The sequence below is a fragment of the Jaculus jaculus genome, chromosome 1 (genome assembly GCF_020740685.1).
Source record: "Jaculus jaculus isolate mJacJac1 chromosome 1, mJacJac1.mat.Y.cur, whole genome shotgun sequence".
NCBI classification, from domain to species: Eukaryota; Metazoa; Chordata; class Mammalia; order Rodentia; family Dipodidae; genus Jaculus; species Jaculus jaculus.
The window spans coordinates 54,743,923-54,761,814 of record NC_059102.1 but is presented as its reverse complement, the minus strand read 5'-3'; the positions used below and the strand labels follow the sequence as shown (position 1 = coordinate 54,761,814).

General features: G+C 40.6%; 1 protein-coding gene across 2 annotated transcripts in view; it reads right to left on the bottom strand.

Moving 5' to 3' along the window:
- Positions 1–209: 209 nt before the first annotated feature.
- Positions 210–17,892, bottom strand: part of Pum3 (pumilio RNA binding family member 3) — a 45,282-nt gene continuing 27,599 nt past the window's right edge. For both annotated transcript variants that reach the window (XM_004652992.2, XM_045141137.1), the window contains exons 14-18: positions 8,702–8,844; positions 6,722–6,944; positions 4,776–4,863; positions 2,757–2,847; positions 210–521 (exon numbers count right to left, since the gene is read on the bottom strand). In XM_004652992.2, the coding sequence (XP_004653049.1) occupies positions 389–521; positions 2,757–2,847; positions 4,776–4,863; positions 6,722–6,944; positions 8,702–8,844 (678 nt within the window). In that variant the 3' untranslated portion in view covers positions 210–388. The remainder of the gene's footprint in view (positions 522–2,756; positions 2,848–4,775; positions 4,864–6,721; positions 6,945–8,701; positions 8,845–17,892) is intronic.

The following is a 17,892-nucleotide window of genomic DNA, read 5'->3' as shown; positions in this document are numbered from 1 at the left end:
CTTATCCTCCTTCCTCTGGCACAGAATCTTCACATCCCACCAGATCTAGGAAGCCTTCTCAGGCTACTCTTCACGGAAGCAGTCTTTTGCACAGAATGAAATCATTCAATCATACTTTATACATGAGCCCCACCGCATCACTAACCCTTCCACACTGCTAGCTTACACTGTGATCATGTACTACTTAATGATAGACAAGACACCTGGGATTAAAACCGAAGACCATTTTTAGAAACAATTTTATATAAATATGTTCTTACACCAGAGAGAAGTCCATGTACAGGGCTTCTATATTATGAGTAGTATTGCCCCGCTTTCTGCACTGAACTGTAAAAGCAGAGCTGAGGATGGGGAAATAGGCTCCATCTTGCTCCACACTGCTCCCCTCCTATGGAGCCAGCTTTTCCAGCAGAATTTCCACTCCTTTGCTGGCACTTTTGGATTTTCCCAATGTGGGAATCAGGACTTTCAGTCCAGTTTTGACTTTGTTTGCAACTTCCTGGTCAGGACTCTGAAGAAGGCTAGAGAAAAGAGAACAAAATTTACAAAAATTAAATTTCATAAATCCTCCAAGTCCTATAAATATATACAATGTGCCTTTAAAAAAATTTACCAGATGAGCAAAGGTTAGTAGTGTACGTTCTAGAACCATATAAAGATGCCTATGTGGCTGGAGAGATGGCTTAGCAGTTAAGCCGCTTGCCTGCAAAGCTAAGACTCAGGTTCAACTCCCCAAGACCCACGTAAGCCAGATGCACAAGGTGGTGCATGTGTCTTCATTTGCAGTGGCTGGAGACCCTGGCATACCCATTCTCTATATCTGCCCCTACCCCCTTTGTCAAATACATAAATAAAGTTTTTTTTTTAAAGATGCTTTAAAACCTTACAGGTGAAGTCACTTAAGCAAAGACTCGACAGACTTGATTATCTTAAGATTTATTTACATCCTTCCTTAAAATTGTATGACATGAATCGTATCTTTTCTTCTCAGTCTAGATTATAATCCCAAAAGCAGGCTTATGATTCACGTATACTCAGATCAGCACCACACACAAAGAGCCAAGGGGAAGGGAAGCTCTCCAACCAGGTACACTCAGCCAAGTAAATGATATCGAGGCAATAGTAGCCTCACAGAACTCTACCTACAATACTTAGTGATGGGCAGGTTTACCTCAGAGCTTCACTATTTGGGCTTGAAATGTGCCCCGACTCCCACTAACTATACAACCAAGAGCATACTGAATTCCCTAGGCCTGAGTTTCCCGAGCTGTAGAATGGAATTCACCATCTGCTCACAGGGCTGTTTGATTTTCATGGGGGGACTGAACCCAGAGCCTCATACATACTAAGTACACCCTACCCCTGAGCTAGACCCTCAGCTCTCACAGGATTGCTTTTTGAGGCTCAAATGATCTAGTACCTAAAACTAGAGCCCAACACTTAGTAAAAACGCAATAAATGTCAGTCACTAAATAGCTAGGTCACAGACACTTGACCACAAAATGTAAGGTCTGACTTCCTGTTCTCCACAATTTCCTCAGGAGCACATGCTATGTATTGGATGGCATGGGAGGCATTATATGCCTTATTTTCTTAACAACTGTAGGAGTTTTTTAATTGTATTTTACAATCAAGAAAAAAAAAAACAGAAAAACTCAATAATCTTCCCAAGGTTATTCAGCACTTGGCCCTGGTACCCAGGCAGCCTGAATAAAGCTAGTGCTCTTAGGTGCTAGAGATGTCAGCAGCAAGCATACAAGGCTTGTTTTCTCTTTCCACTCAATGAAGCAAACAACTCAGTATTAAAATATTTAAAAAAAAACACAGAATGTAAACAAGCAGGAAATTAATCAGGTAAATGCTATTCAAGCATCAACCAAAAATGATTACTGCATTTAAAGTTTTACATAATTTAACTTACATTTAGAACCTCAAATTATTTCATGTGCTTCCACACATTCCAAATAGTGCTCCACAAGAAATGCATGCATCATTCTTATGTCTGAAATCTAACCAAGGGAGCACTGACTGGTAAGCAATTTTATAAATTAATTTCATGGCACCCCTGAAATTTCTAGTCAACTACAATGTAATGAAAGGATATGTTAGTAGGTGTAAACATTCCAAATGCTTGTGACAGAACACATGAGAAAAAAGTTCAAGTCTCAGCTAATAGATTCTGACTGTTTATAATCAACTGGAAAATAAAGGGATTTTAATGATCTGAGTATTTGGAGCTACTGATCTAGTAAAGAAATGAATTCTTGTGTATGTTTGTGAGAATAAGTAGACTACATCATATAATATACTGAATAAATATTAGCTTAACATTTATAAACACTGTGGGTAAATTACACTGCAAATTGCAGTGAACTGTGGTGGGAGATTCTAGTTAGGTTGAATACCTGTTTAATCACTTTATGAAACAAATGTTTTGAACCATGACCTAAGCAACTTACAGGGATACAACTTTCTCATTAAGAAGAAAATACAATTGGTTTGGCCAAGATAACAAATATGGCAAAACTACACAAGCCACATCATACATACCAGAATTCTGTAATCTCTGACACACAAAAGATGGCAGTTAAATCCTGAAGACTGGAGAACTATGATGGGCTTTTAATATTTGTCTAGACCATGAGTGAAAGTAATGCCCTATCATTGGAAAAATCTAAGAACTGAGAAGTAAAGGAAAAAGAAGTATGTGTGGCATGAGCTGATACTAATCAGAGAATGGTAAAAATCTTACAAACCTGGAGAGAATAATGGCACCACGGTTTATACTGGCCCAGGACTTCAGGTTCTTCATGCCAACATGTTCCACCAGAGTTTTTGCAAAACAACCTGCAAAATATACTGAAACTTAGGAATACCATATGCCAATTCCCTGTTATTTTCTCCATCATCAACTTTAAGAGCTTGCAAATGTTTCAATAAAAAAGCTCACTCAAGCCGGGCATGGTGGTGCATGCCTTAATCCCAGCACTCGAGAGGCAGAAGGATCACTGTGAGTTTGAGGCCAGCCTGAGACGACATAGTGAATTCCAGGTCAGCCTGGACCAGAGTGAGACCCTACCTTAAAAAAAAAAAAAAAAAAAAAAACACAAAAAACCCCCACAACAACAACAACAACAAAACCCCACAAAAAAAAAAAAACCTTCACTTGATTTCCCTTAACAGTAAAAATTTCAGTAGAGATTGATACACTATGTTAATACAGCCAATTCTTTTAACTGTAATTCAAATCTGAAGCTACTTTTTGTTTGTTTTGTTTTGTTTTATCGAGATAGGGTCTCACTCTGGTCCAGGGAATTAACTCTGTCATCTCAGGGTGGCCTTGAACTCATGGCAAGCCTCCTACCTCTGCCTCCCGAGTGCTGGGATTAAAGGCGTGCGCCACCATGCCTGGCTCTGAAGCTACTTTGTAATAGCAATCACTCAAGAAAAAAAAATTGTTTTAATGTGCTTACTAGGTCATGTTTGCATTTCTTTCTAATTCCTAATGACTTAACCTTGACCTGAAAGGTATTTAGAAGTAAATGTTTAACAGTAGCACCTGTGTTTAGATGAAATCAAGTTTTCCTTTTTGGAGAATACTCATTCTGAAGGTGCGAAGAACATGTTAGTGGCTGCACAGTAACCATTCTGGATTGCACACAGCAGTTTCTCTGCAATGCTTAGATAGCCACATATAAAAGGTATTTAGGAAGGCATGGTGGCATTTTCCTTTACTTATATTTTGCTCAGAACTAGAAATAAAAGACCATACCTTTCAACTGGAAACTGCTACAATATCCTCAGAGCTGTTCAAAACGGCATTTAAGAAACTGACTAAGCCCAGTTAAAAGTATGAAGTAGGGGGCTGGAGAGATGGCTTAGCGGTTAAGCACTTGCCTGTGAAGCATAAGAACCCTGGTTTGAGGCTCGATTTCCCAGGACCCACGTCAGCCAGATGCACAAGGAAGTACATGTGTCTGGAGTGAGTTCATTTGCAGTGACTAGAAGCCCTGGCACGCCCATTCTCTCTCTCTCTCTCTCTCTGTCACTCTCAAATAAATAACTAACAATGAACAATTTTTTTTTTTTTAAAGTATGAAGTAGGGTTGGAGAGATGGCTTAGCAGTTAAAGCACTTCCCTACAAAGCCTCAGTTCCCCAGTAACCATGGAAGACAGATGCACAAGGGTCATGCATCTAGAGATAACAATGGCTGGAGACCCTGGCACACCTATTTCTCTGTAGCTGATTCTCTCTTAAATAAGTAAATACATAAGAAAACAAAAGCATGAAGTAATAGAAGAGGGAGAAAAGTGAAGGAAAGATGGGAAATTTAAGTATTTTTTTGTTTTTTTTGAGAGGAAGAGGCGAGATAAATCCTCATTATGTGGCCCTAGCTGGTCTTGAACTTATGAATCTGAAACCTCCCATTAAGTGCTAGAGTTGTAGAGGCTGCCAGACCCCCTAAACATTTCATCCCCTCCTCTCAATCTTTCTTTTTCCATCCTCATTCCTTTTTCTTCTTTCCTCTCCTCCCCCTGCTTTCTGCGTTTGTTATTTTTATTTTCTTTGTGGTACTGGGTACTGCACATAGGGTCCTAGGGCTTGGCATGCTGTGCAAGCCCTCTCCCACTGAGCCACAGCCCATTCATAAGCATGGTGTCTAAACATTTGATAAACTTTGCATGAACTTAAATGGGCAGTGTGAAGCCCAGAGACATCAGGAATTGCAAAATCCACCCAAGATATAGTAAAAGGTCAAGCCACACAGCTTACTTCCTCTTCCATTTTCTTTCATCTTTTTATCTTGCTCTATTAACCACTTCAGAACCAGATGTCCTGCAGGATGCTCAGCAACATGAAGCTACAAGAGAGCATGAACAGGTTAGTTCAAAAAGCTGTTTTCACCCCTCCCTGGCTCACATGTTAGCCTCTATCTCAAGGGCAGATAACACAGGCAAGTTTAAGGAGTCTTTAAGAGATCTTTATCTCAAATGCCATCACTTCCTGAGAGACCAACCATCTATGCTATTCCCTGATGAACATAGTTATACAAGAAAGTAGCCTTTGTAAGGCAGTTCAGATGGGGCTTGGTGAGTTTCAGGTTGAATAGCACCACCAATGCTAATCTAAATGCTAATCTAAAATCAGACATGACCACTTTTCCCAGGGTAATACGCAGATCTGAGATGCAGACACTACTGCAGAAACATGAAAACCTACTACTGAATATCATTTTAAAACATTCACTGCAATGAGCCAATGAACAGGCCAAGAAAGCATTCTGCAGCTTACTTACTCCCTTTCAAGGGCCTCAATAATTGTTCCCATAGTACCTGGGGTCCCCTTATCCAGCATGGGAAACAGTGGGCACAGTATATCCTTGCAGAGAACAAACTACTTCACTGATCTGCTCTAGGACAGGAGCCAGAGCGTCTCTCAGATGCACACTCCACTTGTCTCGTCCAATCCCATGTGTCAAAAGTATGCCAGTCACCCAATATTTGGCATAGTTTTTATTCAGGACAAAATCCATGTGGGTACTAAACATTTCTATGTGCCAGGCTTTGACCTTGACAGCTAGAGCAAAACAGAGATAGATACCACTGTTGCTGTGGAAAAGGATCTGGGCTGTTTGCTCAACAGGCACCTCTTCCCCAACTTTCTTCCCTGCTGGTAACCCCACCCCACCCAACTCCTCTAAAGGTCCCCACTGGCTCTCGGGATGCAGCCTCTCTGGCTTCAAGCAGTCCTGGCCACCCAGTCACTCTGCCAGAGATTGGTCCATAAATGGGTTGACTCAGACTCAGTTCTAGCTAAGAACATGTCAGAAGAACCTAATTTGGAAGCTTTCTTCCCAGTTCCCAAAAGAACAGCCTCACTACTCATGCTCTACTTATGACCTTAGTGGGGGAAAATGGCTAAGGTTGTGAAAGCTAACTGTGACCACCTGTAACGATGGTAGAGCAGGACGTGATGACCTTGGGAGGCAGAAATTGCCACCAAGTACTACCATTTTTTTTTTTTAACTGTGATGAGATAGCCATAGCACTATCAGTTACAGCCACATCATTTCTTGTTAGTTCCCTGTAGTATTAGCTAAAAAGTCCTTGGGTCTGGACTAAAATCCAGATGTTATTATCCTTGTTCTCAATATATTAAGAACATAGCTAAAGGGGCCGGAGAGATGGCTCAGGGGTTAAGGCACTTGCCTGCAAAGCCTAAGGACCCAGGTTCGATTCCCCAGGACCCACATAAGCCAGATGCACAAGGGGGCACACACGTCTGGAGTTTGTCTGCAGTGACTGAGGTCCTGGCGTGCCCATTCTCTCTCTGTCCCTGTGTGTGTGACTGCCTCTTTCCCTTTCTCAACTAAATAAATAAATAATTTTTAAAGAAAAACCTTAAATAAAGAACATAGCTAAAGTCAAAAATAATTTTATAATGAAACATACTGATTACATATGTCTGTCCAACAGACCCTAAACTCTAAGACTGACTCCATTATTTCATCTTTGAATACTTTTTCAAGTATTCTTAAAAGATTTACTGATTTTTGATTAGTATGACAAACAAACTAGATAACTAATTCTATATTCTTTAGTATGAGGAATCACAATGCACACAGCCTCTGAGATACTGACAGGAGAGGCCAACGACTCAGAAAATAGACATCTCCTATAACCAACTGCTTTTCTATCTTATAATAACTAGCATGTCACCTCTCCATCCTTGCCACCAGGATACAGTTCTGTTGCTGCCAGGCTGGCGATGGCATCCATGGCAGGCTGAATGTCTCCAGCGGCTGATCCCAGAATGCCAGGCACCAGCACACAAGTAGACTTATTTAGTACCAGTTCCTGGGCGTGTCCTTGTAGATAGCTTAACAAAGCTGGAGAAATGGATTCCAAGAGCTCACGCCGGCGTATCACTGTGTCTTTTTTACTGTTGGAATATGTGGAAGAAAGTAGAAGATAAATAGGGGGTTGTATCACACACACACACACACACACACACACACACACACACACACACGACAAAAAAAAAAAAAAACACCTTCAATCTAAGAGGATATAAAATAAATCATATGGAAACCTACTTTTTTGGACAATGGAACACTCAGAAGCTAGAAAATTTTCAGTGCCAGGGATGGGATACCTTCCAGTGAGTTCTTGGCCAGGGAGGTCCCTGATGCCCCCAAAACATTATAGGCCATTGCCAAGGCCCTTGGTTTCCTACCAGGAATAGATGGTAAGACCCTATTGCTAAAGACTCCACATACTTGGGCTGCAAGGCCACTGAGAAATCCTACTGGAACTGAGCTGATAACCTCCTCCATGTAGACCTGCTGACAGAAAGCTGGAAGAAGCCATTTTACATGCAGTTCAATGGGGGAGAGAGAATTCACCAGTGAAGATACTCAACAGTGGACACTACAAGCCTTATATTTTGCCAGCCAGGCCAAATGAGCAAATGGGTGCAATAGTGGCATGTCTGTCATGGTGGAAACCAACTGCCTAATTGGACTGGAGGCTGGCTCCATGGGAGGGAATATATCCTTGATGCTGAAAACGTAAAACAGGGGTAGTCTCGAGCCCTAGGTGTGTAATGTCTGCTGCTATCTGGCTAAATGTATATACTATGCTCATCAAACTGCCCAGTAAGCACTTCTCTTGTTTATACCCATATATTAATGCTACTCTCACTTTTGGTAGAGAACCTTTTCAGATGGCAGTGACCTTGGGGTGACTCAGAAGGCATCATGGTGCTGGGAAGAAGTGACAGGAGTGCTCAGTACTGCCATATCTCTATCACACCTTCCAAGGCTCAGGGTCCACTGCAGAAGAGGTGGTGGAAAGAATGTGAGAGCCAAAGGAGGGGGTAGGACTCCTTACAACATGCTCCTCCCAGACACAAAATGGCCTGGATATTCATGACCTCACAGCGCCTGACACTACCTACACAAGACCATCATACTATGAGGAAAAGATCATGACATCAAAATAGAAGACACTGATTGGGAGGAGGAGGGGATATGATGGAGTGGAGTTTTAAACGGGAATGTGGGGGGAGGGAGGGCATTACCATAGGATATCATTTACAATCATGGAAGTTGTTAATAAAAAAAAAAACCTTCCCAAAGGTTATCACAATCAGGGTTACACTCTGTTGTAACTGTCCAGCTGCTGCTGAGCATGTAGACCAAGAGTGACTTGAGGTGGCATGCTGTCTGTCAATTTTGCAGCTCCAAGAATCTATGTAGTTTCTGGCACAGAACAGCACTCAATAAAAGCAGCTTGGTTTCTACACTACAGAAATAAACAAAACTCAAACCCAATCAATCCTAAACCAAGTAACATTGGTCTTTCAGGACAGCATGTAAAGAGAGCTCTATGGACTCTATCCTCAGGGTATTAATATGCATGGTGTCTGTAGCTCTGAAAATAAAGCAGAACAAACAAAAATACACTACATAACCTCAGGCCAACTATGTGCCAAGTGCTCACAGGTGCTCTTTTGGCCTGATACTTTTATTTTCTTTGCAAGAGAAGGTCTTTAAGAATTTGTTAAGCAACAGGTTTATAAATATACTTGATTCTTTGAGAAATTTGAGGGAGAGAGCAAGGAGGGTTTATGGAAGCAAGTGAGGAGCATACTGAGGCAAAGGACTAAAGGAGTCAAGCTGCTCTGCTGGCCTTTACCTGTGTGCATTTCCATCTCCTTTTTGTAGAACTTCAATGATTTCTCGTACTGTGTGGGCAGGATCCCTAGGACTCAGTAAATACAACAGGACTTTTCTTCCATACTTGTCATTTACTATGTTAGGCAAGGAACTGATAATCTCCTATAAAACCATAAACAAAAAATTGAGATGTTACCTATATTTATAAAGCATGGCTCTAGTTTGAATGCAATTAGAGTACACACTTTACTTCTTTCTTCAGTGCACTTAATTGCAAATGCGAAATTAGTTCTGGTATTGTCTCATTAAGGCAGATTTATATTCCGAACAGAATCAATTCACTATTGTGCACAGTAGCTCTGAAAAAAATTTATATTAACTAATTAGGTCTTAGAAAACTTAGTATTTCAAAAAGGCTAGCTTCAATCATAACGAGGCATACTACTTAGGTCAGTTACCATTATTAATGCCAATGCTTGCTATTGACACTAAACAGATAAAATTAATTTACAGCTACACTTAAACATAGCCATGAACCTCAGTTTCCCTGCTGAGATATGTGAGGGAGATAAAGACATGCTGTTAAACAGACAAGTGGATAAAGACTTTCAGGTTAGGCTGCTTCTTCACATAAATGAGAGTGGCTTACTACAGTGAAAAATAAGAGGAGTTGGAAAGGAAAACAAATCCACAAAGACCCCACTGACCAGTTACAAATTGCCTTGTATATTTTCATCAACATACCCAGTGGTCTGAATCCAAGTTCCTAGTAAATATGACCATTTCAAAGACAAAAGTCTTAGTAGGGGCCAGACAATCATGAGAGCCATACATTAATCAGGTAAGCTGATGTTATACCACCATGCCAGTTCCCAGGACTTCAATTTGGATCTCCCAACTACTTCTGAAGAAGTCTAAGGTCATAGCACAATGCTTTCCATGGAAAAGTTTTTAGAAGACTCAATAGCTCTAAACACCTTACAATGGATATGTGGTTTCAATCACTCCAGGAAAAGCACAACTTGAGCTTTTTTGCATCTCAAAGTGAACAAGTGAAACTGGAGTCATTGTATGTTTTTTTTTTTTTTAAATATTCTTTATTTATCTCTTTGAGAGCAATAGAGAGAGAAAGGGACAGAGAGAGAGAGAGAGAGAACGGACGCTAGAGCCTCCAACCACTGCAAACGAACTTCAGATGCATGCACCACCTTCTGCATCTGGTCTATGTGGGTCCTGGAAAATCAAGCCTCAAACAGACAAGTGCTTAACCACTAAGCCATCTCTCCAGGACCCCTGTATGTTTTTGATAAAGGGTGTTTAGTGTTCCAAATTCAGGCACCTTTAGTATTCCCTCAATGCACTTTACAAGGACAGGGAGCAGGTACCAAGCTATCACTGCATCCTTTCATGGTGTCCACAAATAAGGACCAATTTAAAGGCTTGAGCAGATAGTAAAAAGATACACATACTATCTGTACATAAATTCATTCAATGAAGGTTTTAACAAGTATGTAATATTTCACACTATTTTAAAAAATATGTTTATTTATTTGCAAGCAGAGAGAGATAGGAGACAGAGAGAATGGGTGCATGAGAACCTCTACATTTACCACTTTAAATGAACTCCAGATGCATGTGCCACTTTGTGCATCTGGCTTAACATGGGTGCTGGCAAATGAACCAGTGTCAGTAGGCTTTGCAAGCAAGTGCCTTAAGCCCAGAGCCATCTCTCCAGCCCCTATAAACTTTTTATGGAAGAATATACATCTTTTGAAAAATATAAAGTAAGCCATATAGAAATGTTGCTATGTTACAGAATATCATCTCATTTCTCTTTAATCTTGGTTACAGAGAATGGGGTCTGGTAAATACTAATAATTCCTTTGTATAAACAGGTAGGAGATGTCTATGGAATAGTTGACTTGGGGCTAGCGCTTGTCTCTAGGTCTTCAAGTCAAACTGCTTAGCCTTCATCTTAACCCCAACCTCCAGACATTCTTTTATCTGCACGGAAATAATAGAACTGACACACCTGCCTGACCCACACCAACTACCAGCCAACAGGAAGAGCACTTGGCAAACCAGACGCTGCCATAAAGTACTTATTTTCATAATGAAGACACACCTCTCTATGTACAGAATATTTTTACCCCAACAGAGGGAAAATACCAACAACAGTCCTTCTGTGTTGAAGTTTGAATGAATGTCTGTCACAGGAATCCACTTGGGCTGGTTGTCATTCTGTCTTATGTTCTAAAGCTGCCATGTGCACAAAAGTAAAGCATGGACCTCCCGCTGAGGTATCTTTGCCCACCCTGACTGCCTCTTATTGAGCCCTTGCCAGATTCCTTGGTTCTTGTTTTGCCAACACTCTTTGAAGAGGACTGGTTAGGTCACAATCAAAGGCATACACAGGAAATGGGAGTTAAGAGCACACACACACACTTTGCACATAATTACTGAGAGCTGAGCCTATGGTGAATGTATGGCTATGATAGTTTATGGTTAACAATAGAGATGCAAACTACTTCATCCTCAAGGAGCTAAAATCTAGCAGAACAAGTAAGAGAGTTAATGCAAAATTAAAAATAAATTAAAGATTTAAATAACATACTAACAGAAGTGTTGAGGCCATTAGATCACCAGGAAACCTCTTGAGTGTTCTGCTTTAAAAACATAATATTACCTCAAAGTCCACCTTTTTGGTTGCACGCTTCAACAATTAGTAGGTTTAGTTTAATTAGCATAAGGCTTCAGTTTTGCAAGATTTAAAAAAAAACAAAAAACATTCAATGGTATTGTCATCTCAAAGCTCACACTGCCAAAGGCTGGAGGTGAGTGGTGACCATCTCAGATAGGGCAAGACCTCTCTGTAGTCCCAAGTCCCTTCCATGCTCATACTCAGCCTGCCTTACTTGTTTGCATAACTGGTGTATGGTGAGTCTTGGGTCAGATCACAATTAAATGTAAATAAATGAATAACAAAATAACGACAATAGCAGGCAAAATGCAGAGATATGGCTAGAAGACCAGAGAACATATTTGGTCTTACAAGCCAAGAGGAATGAATATTAACAGGACTTCAGCCTGACTTCTGGAATTCTATTACTCTAAAAAGAATGCTTAGTAACACTAAGGTTTCTTGGCTGTTTTTTAAAATGCTGCATAAGGTTTTGTGGAGGTTGAGTGGCAAATACACAGTACTCTATATAAGCATATCTTCAGAAATATGGCAACCAACCAATTCTGATAAATGACACAGAAGTATTTAATATTCACACAAGAAAACATAAGCATGATTATTCAGAATAACATGGAATAGTAGAGGCTAGTAAAAATTACATAATATTTTAGTTTGTGCTTTTGTAATGCTAAGAATTGAACCCAGGGCCAGCCAAACGCTCTCTCACTGAGCTACACTACTAGTCACTTAAAAATGGTCTTTTGAGGGGGCTGGAAAGATGGCTTAGTGGTTAAGCACTTGCCTAAGGACCCCGGTTCGAGGCTTGATTTCCTAGGATCCATGTTAGTCACATGCACAAGGAGGCATGGCTGGAGGCCCTGGCGTACCCATTCTATATATCTGCCTCTTTCTCTCTGTTGCTCTCAAATAAATAAATAAAAATAAACAAAAAAAAATGTTAAAAAAAAGTCTTTTTGTTGGTTTGGTTGTTTTTAGATGGGTTTTCATATATGTCAGATTGGCCTCAAATACGCAACATAGTGGATGATGAACTTCTCTACCCTCAAGTGCTGGGATTACAGACCTGAGTAAATACCATGCAATTTTTGCAATAATGGAGCTTGAACCCAGGAGTCTGTACATAATAGGTAAGCCATTGTACCAACTGAGTTACACCAGTAGTGCCTAAAACAATTTGAAAATTTTACTTAAAGTGTGTGTGTGTGGGTATGTGGGAGATAACAACTTTTGGGTTGGTCCTCATCTTCCCCCTCCTTTGAGGCAAAGTCTGTCAATGGATGTTCACTGCTCTGTTCCACTTGCAAGCTTTTAGAAAATAAATTCTGCTATCTGCCGCCTTCCTTCTCCCCACAGACAAAATGGGATTACCGAAGCCCACCACAGTTGCTAACTTTTGAATGGGACCACAGCCATCATCACAGTCTCCAAAATTAGTTTTGAAGCAGGGCATGGTGGCGCATGACTTTAATCCCAGCACTCAGGAGGAAGAGGTAGGAAATCACCATGAGTTGGAGGCCACCCTGAGACTACAGGTCAGCCTGTAGCTAGAGAAAAATCCTACGTTGAAAAACAGAGGAAAAAAAAAATTGAACACTATGAGGAAAAAAAAAATAGAGTTCATACAAAGATCCACTAGTTGGCACTAAAAAATAATTTTTCTGGGGCTGGAGAGATGGCTTAGCGGTTAAGGCGTTTGCCTGTGAAGCCAAAGGACCAATATTTAATTCCTCAGGACCCACATAAGCCAGATGCATGAGGGGCACATATGTCTAGAGTTCATTTGCAGTAGCTACAGGCCCTGGTATGCCCATTCTGTCTGTCTGTCTCCTCTCTCTCTCTCTCTGCTTACAAATAAATAAATGAATCAAATTAAAAAAAATAATTTTCTGACTATGAGCCTCTAGTTTGATAAATTCTTAAAGAATAATTTTTTTACAGGCTAGAGATGGCTCAGAAGTAAAGTGTGCTTCCTGTGCAAGCCTAAGGATCTGAGGGAGCCTGAAAGCAGGAAAGTCCAACTCTCCAGATCCTATGTAAAACCATTGGGTATGGCCATGTACATCTGTAACTGCAGTTCTGCAAAAGGAAGCAGAAGCCAGAGAATAGGCTGGCCTAACAGAAAAAAAGTGAGCGCCTACATCAGGAAGAAGCTCCATCTCAAATAAGAATAGGCGGAAGTATAATGGAGCAGGATACCCAACATTCTGCTCAGGCTACCAAAGGTGAGGGCACAACACTACAGGTGAGCATGTACTATGCCATAAGGGCCCAAGCATATGCCATACACAAATCATATGCATACACATTACATATACATGAACAAAAGACAGACTACCCTCTGACCCATAAAGCCTCTATATCTGACCCTTCAGCAAAAAGGCTTGCTGACCCCTACTAAAATTCACAACATAAAACCAAATTTTAAAAAAATGCCATAGAATACTTGCAAGAAATTACTTAGCATGTAAACATATAAAACCATATATACTACATGGAATAAATGGATAGGGATAGTAAATGCAGTGTCATCACTGCAGGTGGGGGTGAGGGAATGAGGGATCAGGGATGTGGATACAAAATGCTTAAGCCTAAATTTACCTGTCAAGTGTTTTAATTTTATGGTTTGTTTTGAAACATGATCTTCAATGCACCCTTAGGATTGCAGGTATGAGCCACCATGTCCAGTTTTAGTTCTTTTTTTTTTTTTTTTTGGCCAGCCCAAAAGGCTGGCCTATTGTTTGTTTTAATCCAAGAATTGCAGTGGGTGACAAAGAGAAAGGATTGGCATGCCAGGGCCTCCAACCACTGAAACTGAACTCCAGATGCGTGCGCCCCCTTGCGTGCTTGTGTCACTGTGCTTACATGAGACCTGGAGAGTTGAACATGAGTCCTTAGTTTCACAGGCAAGTGCCTTATCTGATAAGCCCTCTCTCCAGCCCTTACTTCTCCATTAAGAAGAAGAAGAAAAAAAAACCAACTTTATTTATGTGTGTGTAAGAGCCAAAATGGGCATGCCAAGGACTCTTGCTGCTGCAAATGAATACACATGTGCTATTCTGTGCATCTGACTTTATGTGGGTATAGGGGGAATCAAACCTGAGCCAGCAGGCTTTAAAAGGAAGTGCTTTTAACCACTGAGCCATCTCCCCAGTCCCTAGGTTTCTTTATGTCACATGGTGAGAAGCAGAGCACTCAATATATTATTCTTTATGGTTTTAAGTGTATTTTAAAGAAAAGGCATTGCTACTTTCTCATCCTGAAGCAGCAACTGGTTAGTACTCACTTCCTTCACAAGGAACACCGCTGTTCAACCAGCTGCAGCATACCAATGACGTCCCAGCACACTGGATCCGTTTATGTTTACTTTGGAAAGCAGTAGGGGAGAAATGGTTTGTGTCCATTTTGAAAGGTGAAAGGCACAGCTGACCAGACTGCCATTTCAACTCTGCATTTTGGGAATTCTGAGAACTGAACAGAGTGCTTGGCAATGCTAAGTTTTTAGGGCTATTTTTAAAAGCACTACACTCTGCAACAGGTTTTATGGTGGATGGGTGGAAAACAGCAAGAACAGTTAGCATTCCAGACCTTTATCACCAGCTCAGCTCAATAATACACAGGACCTGGTAAGCATTTGCATTGAAAAGTAGGTGAACAGCAGATCAGGCCATGCAGGGAAGTCGTCAGTGGGTTTAACAGTTGTGCGACTCGAGCTCATATGCACAATAAATTGAAATTGTTCCACAAGTAACATTAAGTAGAATAAATTGTTGGAAAGGATTAAACTAACAGATAATTCTGGCATTTACTAAAAGAAGTTTGGTTTTTCCTAAAATCCATTTGGAACAGTTTTTGTAAAAATTTAGTTTTTGTGAAAATATTAAACAATAGCCAGCCTGTTTCCATTTTTGTGAAACAACTTTATTCATTAGCCAATTCTATGGCCTCACATTTCTGTCACAGGGATGAAAAACAATCATCATTGATTGGAGTCAAAAGGGTAATGAAGTCACAAGGAGCATGTCAAAATACTCAGTCTGTGACAAGAAAATCTTGCCAACTTGTTTCTTCCCACAATTTTATCCTTAAAACAAAAATCTTCATAATCTTAAAATAGTCAAGAACAAATCAGATATGACAGCAAGGGCATGAGAAATTCTCAGAGACTGAGACTTACAGCTGGCATCTAAAAAAGCAGATCTCTCCTCTTCCCTTCCACTAGCTATATTAGAAAAGATGGGCTGGAGAGAGGCTACAGCTCCCCCACCTGACAACAGGTATACTCTCCTTCTGAGTCACCCATGGGCTTTTCTCTGCTGACAACATGAGAGTACCATGTGCGATTAAGATTTATCTAAGGATGGTGTTTGTGTGTATCAAAAAGGCTGTTTGCTGGGGGGGCTGAGGAGGTGGCTTAGCAGTTAAGATGCTTGCCTACAAAGCCAAAGGACCCAGGTTCATTTCCCCAGGACCCACATAAGCCAGCCAGTTGCACAAGGTAACACAACACATGCAACACATGCATCTGGAGTTTTTTGCAGAGACTAGAGGCCCTGGCATGCCCATACTCCCCACCCCCCTCTCTCCAATAAATAACAGTAAGATATATTTAAAAAAAAGATGTGTTGTTTTCAGAAAAATAACCTGTATGCACACATAATGCGGTTTGAAAAACAGTTCCAGCTTTGGTCACCACTACTCCAATTTCTGTTTTCTGCTTTGGCAAACTTGACCACATACTCACCACTACATGCACACTACACATAAGGAAAAGGAAGAGATGATTTCAGAACCAGAAGTCAGAAAACGGATAGTCATAGCAAAATATAGACAACGAGGAGACTGTAAGGTTTACATTGGAACAGTTTTTCCAAGAAGACAGTTAATTTTTTTTGGAAATGCAAATTTAGGGATAAATAAATTCTACTCAAGAATCACCACTTTCCGGTCCTTATGTCAGGCTAAGGGAACTGGTGAAATGTACAGAGGATGTGTCTGTTAGGGTTAGCAATGACACATGATCTAACCCTATAAAAGCTTTGTGAAAGCTATAAGCACCACAACTGAATGAGTTCAATTCTTCTCATCAACTCCACCCAGCACAGACGCTAGCAAGATAGAAAACTGTGCAGAGGCTGCCCACATGGAGCTAACCTAAGAACTAGTAAACAAACTACTAACCAAATCCAAGTGTTATTCTGCTAAGTTTTCATTTTTCAGTATTCCTCATGGTCTAAAAGACCATGCTACCATTATCCAATTACAAGAGGATCAAATCTTTTTTTTTTTTTTTAAATTATTTTCTGGTTGGTTCTACTTAGGTTTTATATCAAAGCACTAAGGTTTAATCTCTTCAGTCTTTCTTTTTTTTTACATTTTTTTTTTATTTATTTGAGAGCGACAGACAGAGAGAAAGACAGATAGAGGGAGAGAGAGAATGGGCGCTCCAGGGCTTCCAGCCTCTGCAAACGAACTCCAGATGCGTGCGCCCCCTTGTGCATCTGGCTAACGTGGGACCTGGGGAACCGAGCCTCGAACCGGGGTCCTTAGGCTTCACAGGCAAGCGCTTAACCACTAAGCCATCTCTCCAGCCCGAGGATCAAATCTTAATTCAGACACACAGTATCAAGTTACAAGGTTGTGATTTATCATGGGAACAGAGCAAACCTCCCAAATAAGCCTTAACTGAGAAAACTAAAAAGTCACCAAAAACACAGACAGAACATCCAATCTAGGACACATATAATTCACCTTGCACCTGATATACTGCTCAATGACAGTTTATTCAATGTGCAATTGGGTACATATGTATTGTATGTATGCTCAGATGAAGGCCAACAGACAGCCTCAGGTGCCATCCCCAGGTACACCATCCACCTCATTGTTTGAGCGGTCTCTCACTGGCCTGAAGCTCACCTCTTAGGCTAAACTGGTTGGACAGTACACTCCAGGGATCTTTCTGTCTTATAGCCCCAGAACTGGGATTACATGTGCACCACACTTGGCATTTACATAGGAACTAGGTAGGGATCAGATTCAGGCCTTCATGCTTACAAGTTAAAGTATTTTACTGACCAAAGCATCTTTCCAGCTAGAGACAATGTAACATTAAAAAAAAAAAACAGATTCCAGAATGACCCAGAAATTAACTCCTGCTCAGTCATTTACCAACTGGGCAAATTAGTTAAATACATAAATCTCCCTTTTTCCCATCTCAAAACCTATGAGCAATGTCACTTATTACCTAAATTTGCAAGACCACTTATATAAAAACCACCCAATAAATGTGACCCACTATTATTGCAGTAGAAGAATTAACCTGTTTGGAATGGCATAGTTCAACTATGTTAAATTGTCTATATACTGCCATTGTTAACCTTTAAAAACTAGTTTCTTAAAAAAAATATCAAACATTGGGCTGGAGAGATGGCTTAGCAGTTAGGCACTTGCCTGTGAAGCCTAAGGACCCAGGTTCGAGGCTTGATTCCCCAGGACCCACGTTAGCCAGA